At 45.6% G+C, this 12,708-nt stretch overlaps 1 protein-coding gene across 2 annotated transcripts in view; it reads left to right on the top strand.

Annotated features, from left to right (window-relative positions):
* Positions 1–12,030, top strand: part of LOC143020605 (uncharacterized) — a 92,336-nt gene extending 80,306 nt beyond the window's left edge. Inside the window, exons 1-2 of one of the 2 annotated variants that reach the window (XM_076177042.1) lie at positions 9,752–9,861; positions 10,972–12,030. In XM_076177042.1, the coding sequence (XP_076033157.1) occupies positions 9,850–9,861; positions 10,972–11,763 (804 nt within the window). In that variant the 5' untranslated portion in view covers positions 9,752–9,849 and the 3' untranslated portion in view covers positions 11,764–12,030. Of the gene's footprint in view, positions 1–9,751; positions 9,862–10,971 lie in introns of those variants that run through there. The other variant, XM_076177043.1, reaches the window with a different exon arrangement.
* The last annotated feature ends 678 nt before the right edge of the window (positions 12,031–12,708 follow it).

Raw genomic sequence — 12,708 nt, 5'->3', positions numbered from 1 at the left:
AACTTTAGATCTCTCGAGTAATACCAAGACAAGGAATACAAGATTCAAAAAATGTGAATCGTAAAGAAATGCAAAGAAGAAGAATAAACGCAAAGATGTTATTTCAACGAGGTTCGAACTGCTGTAGAGTAACAGTGAGTGCACGGGTTAGTCCACAGGCGTCTTCTAACTATCAAGAAGACATTGGCTCTGTAACGCTTGTGTATATAACTTGGACAAAATGTACTATCATATTTGTAAAAATATAATCACAAAGAAACCACAGTCGGAATAAAAGGAAAATTAGAAGAAAGTATAACTTCTATATTTCGGCTAATAGCTATAAGCCTCTTCAGGAAAGTACTTTCCTGAAGATCTATTAGCCGAAATATAGAAGTTATACTTTCTTCTAAGTTTCCTTTTTATTCCGACTGTGTGTTATTCGTGATTATATTTGGGTATGTGTTTTATGTACAATAAGGTTCTCTTCGTCAGGTACTCACCAGGACCTTCATGTTGTCGGACTCGGCAGGTGGACAGAGGATGCGCCGAGGACCAAGTCTGACCCCCTTATATATGCGACCAACGACAGACCGTTTTCATTGCTCCGCCCACAAAGATGGCGCAGGCTTAGTCTGGGACCAGCAGGGTCACGTGACCTCGTAGTGTTATGCCGGCTTCTCGTTCCCACTCTTTACGTAAGCGTCTTGAAGAAAAAGAGTTATAGCTCCCAGCTGAACAAGAGCAGCTTCACACTGGGCTGATTATTGTCAGCTGTTTTGGGTTTGTTTGGGTAGAAATGGCTTTGGTTACAATTTTTCGTTGTTCGAATCTTCAGTTGTCAAGTTACCTTTTGCGTCATAGATTAAGAATCTGACTATATTCAAGAGAATGTCGGGCGCATTGTTGAAATGTTCTTACGGAAGTCTAGAATAGTGTAAATTCTTCTAGTTATCCAATTTCACAATACCTCTCATTTAAAGGGGAAGAAGTCCATGGTATATAGACATAGACAGAATCTCAACAATTTGAGTTGTATTACATTTAATTGCCTTGGATGGAATCTTGTTCTGTCCTTTGACGACGCCTTTGTTTGGTGGAAATACTTCTACTTAATTGCAAGTTGAACCTACGTCCTGACAACCACAGATTATCATTTCTCGTCTTGTAAGCATTTAGTGTGAAAATATCTTCAATTTTGATGTTATCAATTCCTTTAAAAATCTTAGTCTTGTGTTAAATCTCTCCTGAGATTTTTAAGAGGTTTCCGTATGTTTTAATAACATAAAAATGAAGGATACTGCAAGAGACCATAAGGCCTACACAAGGCAGTTTCATGTCCCTTACCACCTGCCATCCCTATTCAGAAAGTTATCTCATCTTCTCTTAATTCAGCCAATTGTTTCAACGCTCACAACATGATTGCTAAGTCTATTCCATTCGTTAACCACGCTGTTGGTAAACCAGTTCCTGTTTATTTCCTCCTTAAACCTACATTTGGAGACTATAGGTGTAAATCTCCAGTTATGGTCATTAATGTATACTAGGGGTGACCTTGAACGGAACCCTGAGGAACTCCGCTCGTAACATCTTTCATAGCTTTCCAGTTTTACAATTCAGAACAACTCGCTCTTTACGATTGTTTGACCAGTTTCTAATCCTTTTTTTTTTTTTTCTTCAAGTTGCCTCCTATTCGACGCGAAGACTTTTGTTACTAGTCACTCGTGCAGGACAGTATCAAAGATATTTTCAAAGTCCAGAAAGATTAAATCTACAGTATTCCTTTTGTCGTGGATGGAAATAGGTATATTGTAACACACAGAAGAGGACATTAGTATAACATATATAAGAAGAGTTGCCCTCAATATCCGCAAATAGAGTTTGGCATATAAAACAATAGATCACTAGAATAACCTCTCAAAGTATATTTTCAGAGCACCAGACATGTCATTATAAAAACAAAAAAACATTTTGATAAATACTGGCAAAACTTAGAAATTACCCAAGACCACGTGGAAAAAATTTAGAGCTGGAGTCACTAGTACTAGCCCTCATCTATTGGACAGCTGCTTTCTAAATGACATTATATAACATCTCTAATAATCTATGTATATACTAAAGGCTTTTTCCCCCTTATAAGGGAGGTAGCCAAGCCAAAGGTACGCATCCATTTCACTCCCATTCCATTCCCATCCACCACCCTTTCCTCCTTCTCCTCTTAGCTCCTCATGGATGAATGGTCATCCCGGTCTCCTGCACACAACCTGGGTCAGAAACAATGCAGGAAGGCACAGTACGTTCACAGCAGGGCCGGTTCACTTATATGGTGACAACCCTCCCTCCGTCTCCATCTTATAACAATTTCCTTTTCTCTTTCTTTATTCTTCTTCTTCTTTGCGTTCTTCTTCTTCTTCTTCTTTGCGTTCTTCTTCTTCTTCTTCTTCTTCTTCTTCTTCTTCTTCTTCTTCTTCTTCTTCTTCTTCTTCTTCTTCTTCTTCTTCTTCTTCTTCTTCCTCTTCTCCTTTTTTTAGCTAAAGTTTATTAGATTATTAACCTCATGGGTGATTTCTTTAGTTTAACTGCAAAGTCAAAATATGGTTTGAATTTCACATAAAACATAAAAATTTATGCGTGGAATGGTTAGTTCGATTCCAGAATCACGCAAACACTTTTTTTTCTTTTCTTTTTTGTATTTGAAATGTTTATTTTTTCCTATGGAAAAGTTGAGTTAGGTTGATTTTGGTTAGGTTAGGTTATGTAAGGTTAGAAGGTGTTTGACAACGTAAGTTTCATGTTAGATACCCGTGTTTGCGTGATTCAAGTGAGTTCGTTTGAGAACAAACGACTTCGGTTACAAATTTTCAATTTTCGAATTTCCAAATTTCAAATCACCTTTGCGTCATAGATTGAGAAGCTGAATGACGAACTAAGAGAAGTTAAAACTAGACGAATATAAGACGCATTGGTGAGTTTTCCTTAGCGAACTGTAAGCGAAGTTGTCTTCCAGATTTTCAAATTCACATTTGACGAGATTCGTGATAGTGTGACGAGGGCTTAAACGAACGAAGGAGTTTTTAGTCCTTCTGCATGAAGTGAATAAAATAGTCGGGCGACAAACGGGAAGAGGTCAAGTTAGATCAAGGGGAAGGGATGACGCCCCTAACATTCTTTCCCGGGGTTAACCCTCGGCTGAATAGTTAAAAATGATGGTTAGGGAGGGGACCTAGTTATTGACCTACTTTGGGGATCGCTTGTTCGTTAACATTCTTTCTTGGGGGTGACCTTCGGTTGAGTAGTTAAAAAGGGGGTTAGGGAGTGGACCTGGTTAGTGACCCTAGTTACTGACCTAATTTAGGGATCGCTTGTTGGGTCAACTGGTTCTTTGGTCTCTAGGGCCTCCTCCGAGTCCCTCCAGGGGCCTTTGAGGCTTCCAGAGGCTTCACCAACTTTGACCGTTGAGAATTCGTTGGAGTGAAAACGATTTCGGTTACGATATTTGAATTTTCAAATTTTCAAATTTTCAAATTACTTTCCCGTCGTATATAGCAAACCTGAATGACGAACTTAGAGATTGTAAACCTAGACGAAGCTTAGACAAACTGTTGAAATGTTCTTAGAAAAGTCTAGATTTCTCTAAGTGATGTCATATTCTAGTTCTTCAAATGGAGGTTGAAGGTAGGATGTCGGAGGAAAAATAGACCAGTGTGATATCCCCTTAATCAAACTCTAAGCCTCTCCACTAGGGTCGCCCTTTGACGTTAAGCCGTGATGCCGTTTTCTGTTATAGGCCTCTCGGTGTACAAGGAAGTGTCCCAACACCGTTTTCTCTCTCTCTCTCTCTCTCTCTCTCTCTCTCTCTCTCTCTCTCTCTCTCTCTCTCTCTCTCTCTCTCTCTCTCTCTCTCTCTCTCTCTCTCTCTCTCTCTCTCTCTCTCTCTCTCTCTCTCTCTCTCTCTCTCTCTCTCTCTCTCTCTCTCTCTCTCTCTCTCTCTCTCTCTCTCTCTCTCTCTCTCTTTCTCTCGAGCTCTCTCGAGCTCTTTTTTATCGGTATCAACCGTTTTGTTAGAGTATTAACTCAATATCATTCTCCTCTTCCTCATCCTCCACTTCCTCCTCCACCTCCTCCTCCTTTTCTTCCTCCTCCTCTTCCTCCTCCTTCTCCTCTAACTCCTCCTCCTCTGCGTCCTTCTCTTCCTGCTCCTTCTCTCCTCCTCCTCCTCCTCCTCCTCTCCCTCCTCCCCTCCTCTTCTTGCTCCTCTCCTCTTCCCTCTTTTTCTCCTCCTCGTTCCCTTCCTCCGCCTCCCCTTCTCCTCCTCGACACACTCCTCCTCCACTCTCCTCCTCCTCCCCATCCTCCTCATCCTCTCCTTCCTCATCCCCTCCTTCTCTTCCTCTCCATCCTCCTCCACCCCTTCCTCCTCCCCTTCCCCCTCCTCCCCTTCTCCCTCTCCTACCCCTCCTCCTCCCCTTCTCCCTTTCTATCCCTTCTCCCCTCCTACCCCTCTTCCTCCCCTCCTCCTCCTCCCTCTCCCCCTCCCCCTCCTCCTACCTCCTCCCTCTCCCCCTCCCCCTCCTCCTCATCCCTCTCCCCCTCAACTCCTTCTCCTCCTCCTCATCCCTCTCCCCCTCAACTCCTCCTCATCCCTCTCCCCCTCAACTCCTCCTCATCCCTCTCCCCCTCAACTCCTCCTCATCCCTGTCCCCCTCCCCCCTCCTCCTCCCTCTCCCCCTCCTCCTCCTCCCTCTCCCCCTCCCCCTCCTCCTCCTCCCTCTCCCCCTCACCCTCTTCCTCCCCTCCCATCCCTTCTCCTTATACCCCTCCTCCGGCTCTCCTCCTCACCCTCCCCTCCTCCTCGTCCCCTCCTCACCCTCCCCTCCTCCTCGTCCCCTCCTCTCCTCCCCTCCTCCTCCTCCCCTCCTCTCCTCCTCGTCCCTCTCCACCTCCTCCCCTCCTCTCCTCCTCGTTCCTCTCCACCTCCTCCCCTCCTCTCCTTCTGGTCCCCCTCCACCTCCTCCCCTCCCCTCCTCCTCGTCACCCTTCCCCTCCTCCTCGTCCCCCTCCTCCCCTCCTCCTCCCTTTCCTCCTCCCTTTCCTCCTTGTGTCCCTTCTCCCCCTCTTCCTTCTCCTCCCCTCCTCTCCTCATCCTCCCTTCTCCCCTTCATCCTCCTCCCCCTCCTCTTCTTCCTCCTCCTCCTCATCCCCCTCCCCCTCCCTTCCTCCCCTCCTCCTCGTCCCCCTCCTCCTCCCTTTCCTCCCTGTGTCCCTCCTCCCCCTCTTCCTTATCCTCCCCTCTCCTCATCCTACCCTCACCCCCCTTCATTCTCCTCACCCTCCTCTTCCTCCTCCTCATCACCCTCCCCCTCCCTTCCTCCCCTCATCCTCGTCCCCCTCCTCCTCCCTTTCCTCCTTGTGTCCCTCCTCCCCCTCTTCCATCTCCTCCCCTCCCCTCCTTATCCTCCCCTTGTCCCCCCGTCATCTTCTTCACCCTCCCCTTCCTCCTCCCCTACTCCTCTCCTTCCTCCTCCTCCCCTCCTCTTCTTCCTCCTCCCCCTCCTTAACTCTGAGCTCAGCGGCGTGGTGGTGCCCCTTTCTCCCAAAGGATAGAAGCGCCGGTTATGGTCCTTAACAACACCACCACCACCACTACCACCACCACAACTACCACCACTACCACCACCACTATCACCACAACTATCACCTCCACTACAACCACCACTGTCATCACTACTACCACTACCACCACTACCACCACCATTACCAAAACTACCACCATTATCACCACTACCACTGCCACTACCACTGCCACCACCACTGCCACCACTACCACCACCACAACTACTACCACTACTACCACCACTACCACCACCACTATCACCACAACTATCACCACCACTACCACCACCACTGTCATCACTACTACCACTACCACCACCACTAACACCACCACCACTACCACCACTACCACCACCATTACCAAAACTACCACCATTATCACCACTACCACTGCCATCACCACTGCCACAAGCACCACTACCACCACCACAATTACTACCACTACTACCACCACTACCACCACCACTACCACCACTACTACTACCACCACTACCACCACCACTACCACCACTACTACTACCACCACTACCACCACCACTACCACCACCACTACTACCACCACTACCACTACCACCACTACCACCACTACCTCCACCACTACCACCACCACAACAACCACCACCACTATCACCACTACCACCACCACAACTACCACCGCCACTACCACCACCACTCCCGCTGCGTCGTATGTGACGGTAGGCACCCTCAAGTCTTCGGCCCAAGAGACCTTGAGAGTCTGAGAGCCTTCAAGAGCAGTGACCCCAGAACCTTCGCCGCGGATTCCGGACCGCCGCGGACCGCCGCGCGACTTCCGCAATTTTTCAGCCTTTGGAATCCCATGCAGGAACACCGGGCTGCCCCCTGCAGGGACGAGGCAGCCCTTGGATGTCTCCGAAGGGGTGTTTGATGCTTTTGTCTGATTATAGTGGACAGGAATAGACATGTGTTCGTAGGGTTCCGTCACTGTGTATGTATCGGTCAGTCTTCCCTTTTTTTTTTCTTTTTTTTTAACCCCAGTCTATCGTATAAATTGATGCACATTTTTGGATTTTATGTGTGTATGTGTGTGATTCACCATGGTCTTGGATTACGTGTTGGAATCGTGATCGACAACTGTTTCCCTCCCGGAAGAGACTTCAGACCTCATATATATGACCGATCTATTGGTAATACTGTGACCTTGCACACACACACGCACACACCTCCCCGCCCACGAGAGTTGGAGTAACGACTCGCAGCGATACTGAAATAATTTCGGCCCTGGGCGGGATTCGAACCAGGACCGCCGTAATGGCGACCGCGATCGCTACCATTCCACTGCGCCATCGAGCGCGTGCGCGTGTGTATGTGTGTGTGTGTGTGTGTGTGTGTGTGTGTGTGTGTGTGAGAGAGAGAGAGAGAGAGAGAGAGAGAGAGAGAGAGAGACAGAGAGAGAGATAGATAGATAGATAGATAGAAAGAGAGAGAGAGAGAGAGAGAGAGGATGGGAAGGAGTCCTGAATTAAATTTCTTTTGTTTATCACATAATCTATACTTTGCGTACCGTAATGAAGCGACTTATCCTTTCGCTGTGAACAAGGCTTGTCCTCAACTTGATAAAATCGCCTGACGGCAGTGAGAAAAAACGAATAAATTAGAAAACAGTGACTATGTTAGTATTGTTTGGTTTGTGTGTGTGTGCGTGAGAGAGACAGAGAGAGAGAGAGAGAGAGAGAGAGAGAGAGTGGGAGGTGGAGGGGTAGTGAGGGAGGGAAGGAGGGAGGGGAGGAGAGGGAGACCTTGTGTGTGAGTGAGACCGGACCGTAGGCATCCCGTTTTCTTTCATGGTTCTCTGTTGATGCAGCGAAGAAAACGGCGACAGGGACACTCATTATTTATTTTTATTTTTTTCTTCTTTCTTGCGAGGCCTCATCTTTGCATAAACGCAGGGAAGACGATATGCACCGCGGTATGCCCTGTTCACACTAGCGGTTTGAACCGCGGCGGTTTAATTACAGTGTAAGTCAGTGGAGCCATTCACACACAACCGTGCTGATTTTACTTGAATATGCGGTATCGCCGCGGTTTCCGCGCGGTTCAAACCGCTAGTGTGAACAAGGCCTAGGTAATCACCCCCTGTTTGGTATTCCTAAGAACTACCAGTGATTGCTCTGGCTGTCCCAACACACAAGGCAAAGGTTGCGATTTTGTCCCCCCCAGGGAGGAGAGTCCTGTCGCCGAGCAGATTAGAGCGTCGCTACATGTGGTGGGGGTCGAGGTGACGGTGGTTCGAACCTTGCGGCCAGCGAGTTGGACCAAGTGCATGGTTTACTAAATTCCAGGTTACAAAGTCGTCTGTAAGGGGTACCGTCGTAGCCTCTTAATAGGGGGAGTTAGCGACATTGAACCGAAGCACTTTTTTTTTTTTTATAAAAAAAAATGATAATAATATTTAAAGAGAAGAACGACAAGATGAGGAAAAGGCGGATGTACCCCTATTGGTGTGTGGCAAGAGTGGTTGGAGGGAGTGGATGGAGTGGAGGGGGAGGTGTGTGAAGGGGGAGAGGGGGGAGGGGGACGAGGAGGAGGTGTGGGGGGGAGGGGGGGAAGAAATGGAAGGCACGAGGAAGTAGAGCGAGATTTTTTGGAGAGGAAGAATGAGAAGAGAGGAAGAAGAGGAGGAGGAAGAAGATGAGGAAGAGGAGAAAGAATAAGAAGGAGATTTATTTATTAATATGTTTATTTATCAATATGTTTCAGTAGCTCCCTATTAAGAGGTAACAAGTAAATGGTTCCACCCTTTCGCCTTCTTCGGTGTGTGTGTGTTTGTGTGTGTGTGTGTGTGTGTGTGTGTGTGTGTGTGTGTGTGTGTGTGTGTGTGTGTGTGTGTGTGTGTGTGTGTGTGTGTGTGTGTGTGTGTGTGTGTGTGTGTGTGTGTGTGTGTGTGTGTGTGTGTGTGTGTGCGTGTGTGAGCTTTGATATTGTCCTGAATCAAGTGCTGGACCCGTGATCGACAGCTGTTCCCCTCCCGGACGGGAGAGACAGTAACAGCTTGTAGCATTGTGATCCTTTCCAACCTCTGAACGGGCTCGATCTCTGTCCTACTGTTTTGACAGCCCATGACGCGATTCCTTACTCACGCGCTCACGTGTGTGTGTGTGTGTGTGTGTGTGTGTGTGTGTGTGTGTGTGTGTGTGTGTGTGTGTGTGTGTGTGTGTGTGTGTGTGTGTGTGTGTGTGTGTGTGTGTGTGTGTGTGTGTGTGTGTGTATGTGTGTGTGTGTGTGTGTGTGTGTGTGTGTGTGTGTGTGTGTGTGTGTGTGTGTGTGTGTGTGTGTGTGTGTGTGTGTGTGTGTGTGTGTGTGTGTGTGTGTGTGTGTGTGTGTGTGTGTGTGTGTGTGTGTGTACCTGTGTGCGTTTATGATGTACAACTATATGTACGTATGAACATCCATATGCATACGTTTCTTATACTGTTTACATATTAAATATGCATGTGTACATGTATTACTGTATATGTATATGTGTGTATATGTATATGCGTATGCGCGTGTGCTTCTGCATATGTACATGCATAAATGTATATATATGTATATCCCTGTGTATTTGTATGCATATACATGCACATGTACAAGTATAAATACATGTATATGTAAATGTATATGTACATGTATATGTAAATGCATATGTATATGTATATGTATAAATATATGTATATGTAAATGTATATGTATATGTATATGTATATGTAAATGTATATGTATATGTATATGTATATGTAAATGTAAATGTATTAGAGTACTCCCTACTTTTGAGGAAAGACATTTAGGAAGATATGAATACATTATGTATGTATACATGTTAATATGTACAAATAAACATATCTATGTGTACATAGATGTACGTATGTACACATGTAATCCCATTTGATTGTTCTTCATAATATCTACTGAAATGAGTTTAAAAATATAAACAAAGGGCCATATGTGTTATTGATAAATGTTATTAACTTAGTTGTTAGAATACTAGTAGGATCTATTTGTTCTGACGAGAAGCTATGAGAAGCTTCTGTTGTCATGGCCTTCTTTGGCCTGCCGAGCCTACCGGCCTGCCGGGCCAGGGATCACGTGATCGCAGGCAGCATCTTGACGTCACATGCTCTCCCCCCCCCCTGGGGGAGAGGGGGAGGTGGGGGCGACAGGGTGCTGTAAGTTGTGTATAAAAGAGGAACCACACCTCTCAGAGGACACATCCTGCGTCATCCTGCCGAGATTGACGACATGAAGGTCCTGGTAAGTGTCAAGAAGTTTTGGCAATGTAGAAAAGAGGCCTATAAAAAAAGGCCGAGTATGGGGTCGAGTATATTCATCGTTTCGTCCAGCAAGGCTTCTTCAGAAATAACCCAGTAGGCAGACATCTCTAGCAGTTCTGGTAATGAGGTAACAAGAAATTTGCCCAAGTTTCTTTTACACGATTTCTATGTGTTCATTTCTCTCCTCAAATTCGGGCTACAGAAGGAGATGTTTGCCTACTGGGTTATTTCTGTAGAAGCCCTACTGGTCGAAACGTTGAATACGCAGGATCCCATACTCTGCTTTTGACCACTCTCCTAGATTGCTGTTGCAATCGTTTTTGTTTTTTACTCAAGTTTTCGCAAATTTGTGGACAAAACGTGTGACCCACCTAGCGTATATCACCGTGGAGACCTTCCATGTATTGCAAATTTATTTTTAGATATATACACACACATATATACATACATATATATATATATATATATATATATATATATATATATATATATATATATACATATATACATTGTACAAAGAAAATGTGTTTTGATACAAGGCTAAAGGCTTTATAGAAAGTACATAAGATAGATAACAGTAGAAACGCTTTGCTTTTGAGACTTGTATTTATGATTGTTCATCTGTTGTTCTCAAGTTCCTCAAAGAACTTGAGGGTTCTTCTTCACTCGAACAGTTCGGTCCGAGAGAGCCAGGAGTTCGGATGAACGAGGTTCGGCGTGGCCCACTGCCGAACGTTATCCGAATCTATCTATTCCTTTAATTTATCTATTTTGTTTCTTGTATTTATCTTATCTATTTTATTTATCAAATTGTTCATCTATCTATTTATCCGTTTATTTAGTTTTTATTTATATGTTTATTTAATTAGTTATTCTATTTATTTATCTATTTGTTCATTTGTCTCTATATTTTTCATTTATTTATTCATTTATTTACTTATCTATTTATTTCTACTGCGAAAGGGATAAAGGTATCGTGTTTGGAATTCGAGTGAATTGTCTCTTATTTTGCTCTGAAGACTTCTTGAGATGTAAACACAAAATTCACTTTTACTATATCTCCTTCCTCCTCCTCCTCTTCCTCCTCCAGGTTCTCCTTGCCCTCGCTGCCCTGGCGGCCGCTGAGGCCGACCCCGAAGCTGACCCTCAGCTTTTCGTTCACACGAGCCAGCCCATAGCCCCGGTCGTCCTCAAAACCACCGAATTCGCCCAGAGAACCCCCGTCGTCCACGCCGTCAGCCCCTTCGTCACCCTGAAGGCAAAGGACCATGTGGGCGCGGTGCACGTCGTGAGTCCCGCCACCACGCCCGTTGTCACCCTAAAGACCGGGGAGGTCTCCACCACCCCCGTGGTCTCCCCCTACGCTATGTACCACGGGTACCCGTATGCGAACTACCCCGTGGCTGCCTACAACCCCTTCCCGTACACCATTCCCTACAATTACTTCAACACGCCCTACGTCGTCGCTCCAGTCACCAAGAACCCCGAGGCTAATGACGGGAGCTCAGCGGTCGAGAGCGCCCGTAAGAAGCGCGAGGCTGATCCTCAGCTCCTCGCCCATCCCGTTGTTCCTTACGTCGCTCTCAAGTCTGACGGTGAGAAGCCTGTTGTGACTTACACTGCGGGAACAATCCCTACCGTCGGGACCCACGCCCTGACGACCGTCCCCGTCGTGACCACTCAGAAGCAGAAGACTGTAGTGCCTTTGACCTACACTGTCCCTACCGGAGTCCATCCCTTCGGATACCCCTACAGTCACTTCGCCTACAGCGGGTATACCCAGCCGTCCACCTTCCCTTACACCGGGTATACCCAGCCGTCCACCTTCCCTTACACCGGCTTTCCCCTCGTCTACACCTTGGGGAAGGCAAAATCCGACTAAGTTAATGCAAACAGAGACGGCGGACACACAAGTAAACGGACATGGATAAGGATGTTTTCGTGTAACCTTTGTATGGAACTGGGAGACTTCAAATCCCGCGTGAGGTCGTGAGAGTTCGGTTTCTTCTTCGGTCCTCGTGAAGAAAGACGATCTCACAGGCTCACGGCACTATAACGCACTCGTTTATCTCACTTGCATCAGAGTCATAATGTACGGGCAACTCACTGTTCATTTGTTCTTCTTTCAAATAAAGTTTAGGGAATCCTTCGACGACGTTCTTCCTCCTGCGTATCCTTCAGTTGCCGAGAAACGGCGAGAAAGTGGCCGAATATGACTACATGAAAGGAGTTGTTGATAGTTCTGTCGAAAGAAAAACCATTTGAAGACGGAGCCTTTATCAGTGAGACGTTTCGCTTGTTAGAGCCTTTTCAAGTAAATATCTAACAAGCGAAGTCTCGTATCAATAAGGACCCAGTCCTCAATGGTGTTTCTGTTGATAGACTTCAAGGGAATTTTGCTTTGTCTGATACTAGACGATTTTGTTCGCCTCAGAAAAGGAACATTAGAACACAAAAACAAAAGAACTTAAGAACAAAAGAACATAATACAAAAGCATAAGAACCAAAGAACATAACACAAGAACAAAAGAACAAAAAACAAAAACATAAGAACATAAAAGTATAAGAACATACGAACAAAAGAACATAATAACAAAACAAAAGAATATAAAAAGAAAAACATAAGAACATAAGAAAATAAAACCATAAGAACATAGGAACATAAGAACAAAATAACATAAGAATAGAGGAGACTGCAAGAGACCATAAGGCCTACACTAGGCAGTTCCATGTCCCTTACCACCTATCATTCCCATCCATAAAGTTATCTGATCTTCTTTTAAAACAGCCAATTGTTCCAGCGCTCGTTAATTGGTTACTAAGTCTA

The sequence above is a fragment of the Oratosquilla oratoria genome, chromosome 40, assembly GCF_046742065.1.
Source record: "Oratosquilla oratoria isolate Oo_2021 chromosome 40, ASM4674206v1, whole genome shotgun sequence".
Classification (NCBI taxonomy): Eukaryota; Metazoa; Arthropoda; class Malacostraca; order Stomatopoda; family Squillidae; genus Oratosquilla; species Oratosquilla oratoria.
The sequence above is the reverse complement of the archived record's forward strand: the minus strand, read 5'-3'. Positions and strand labels throughout refer to the sequence as shown.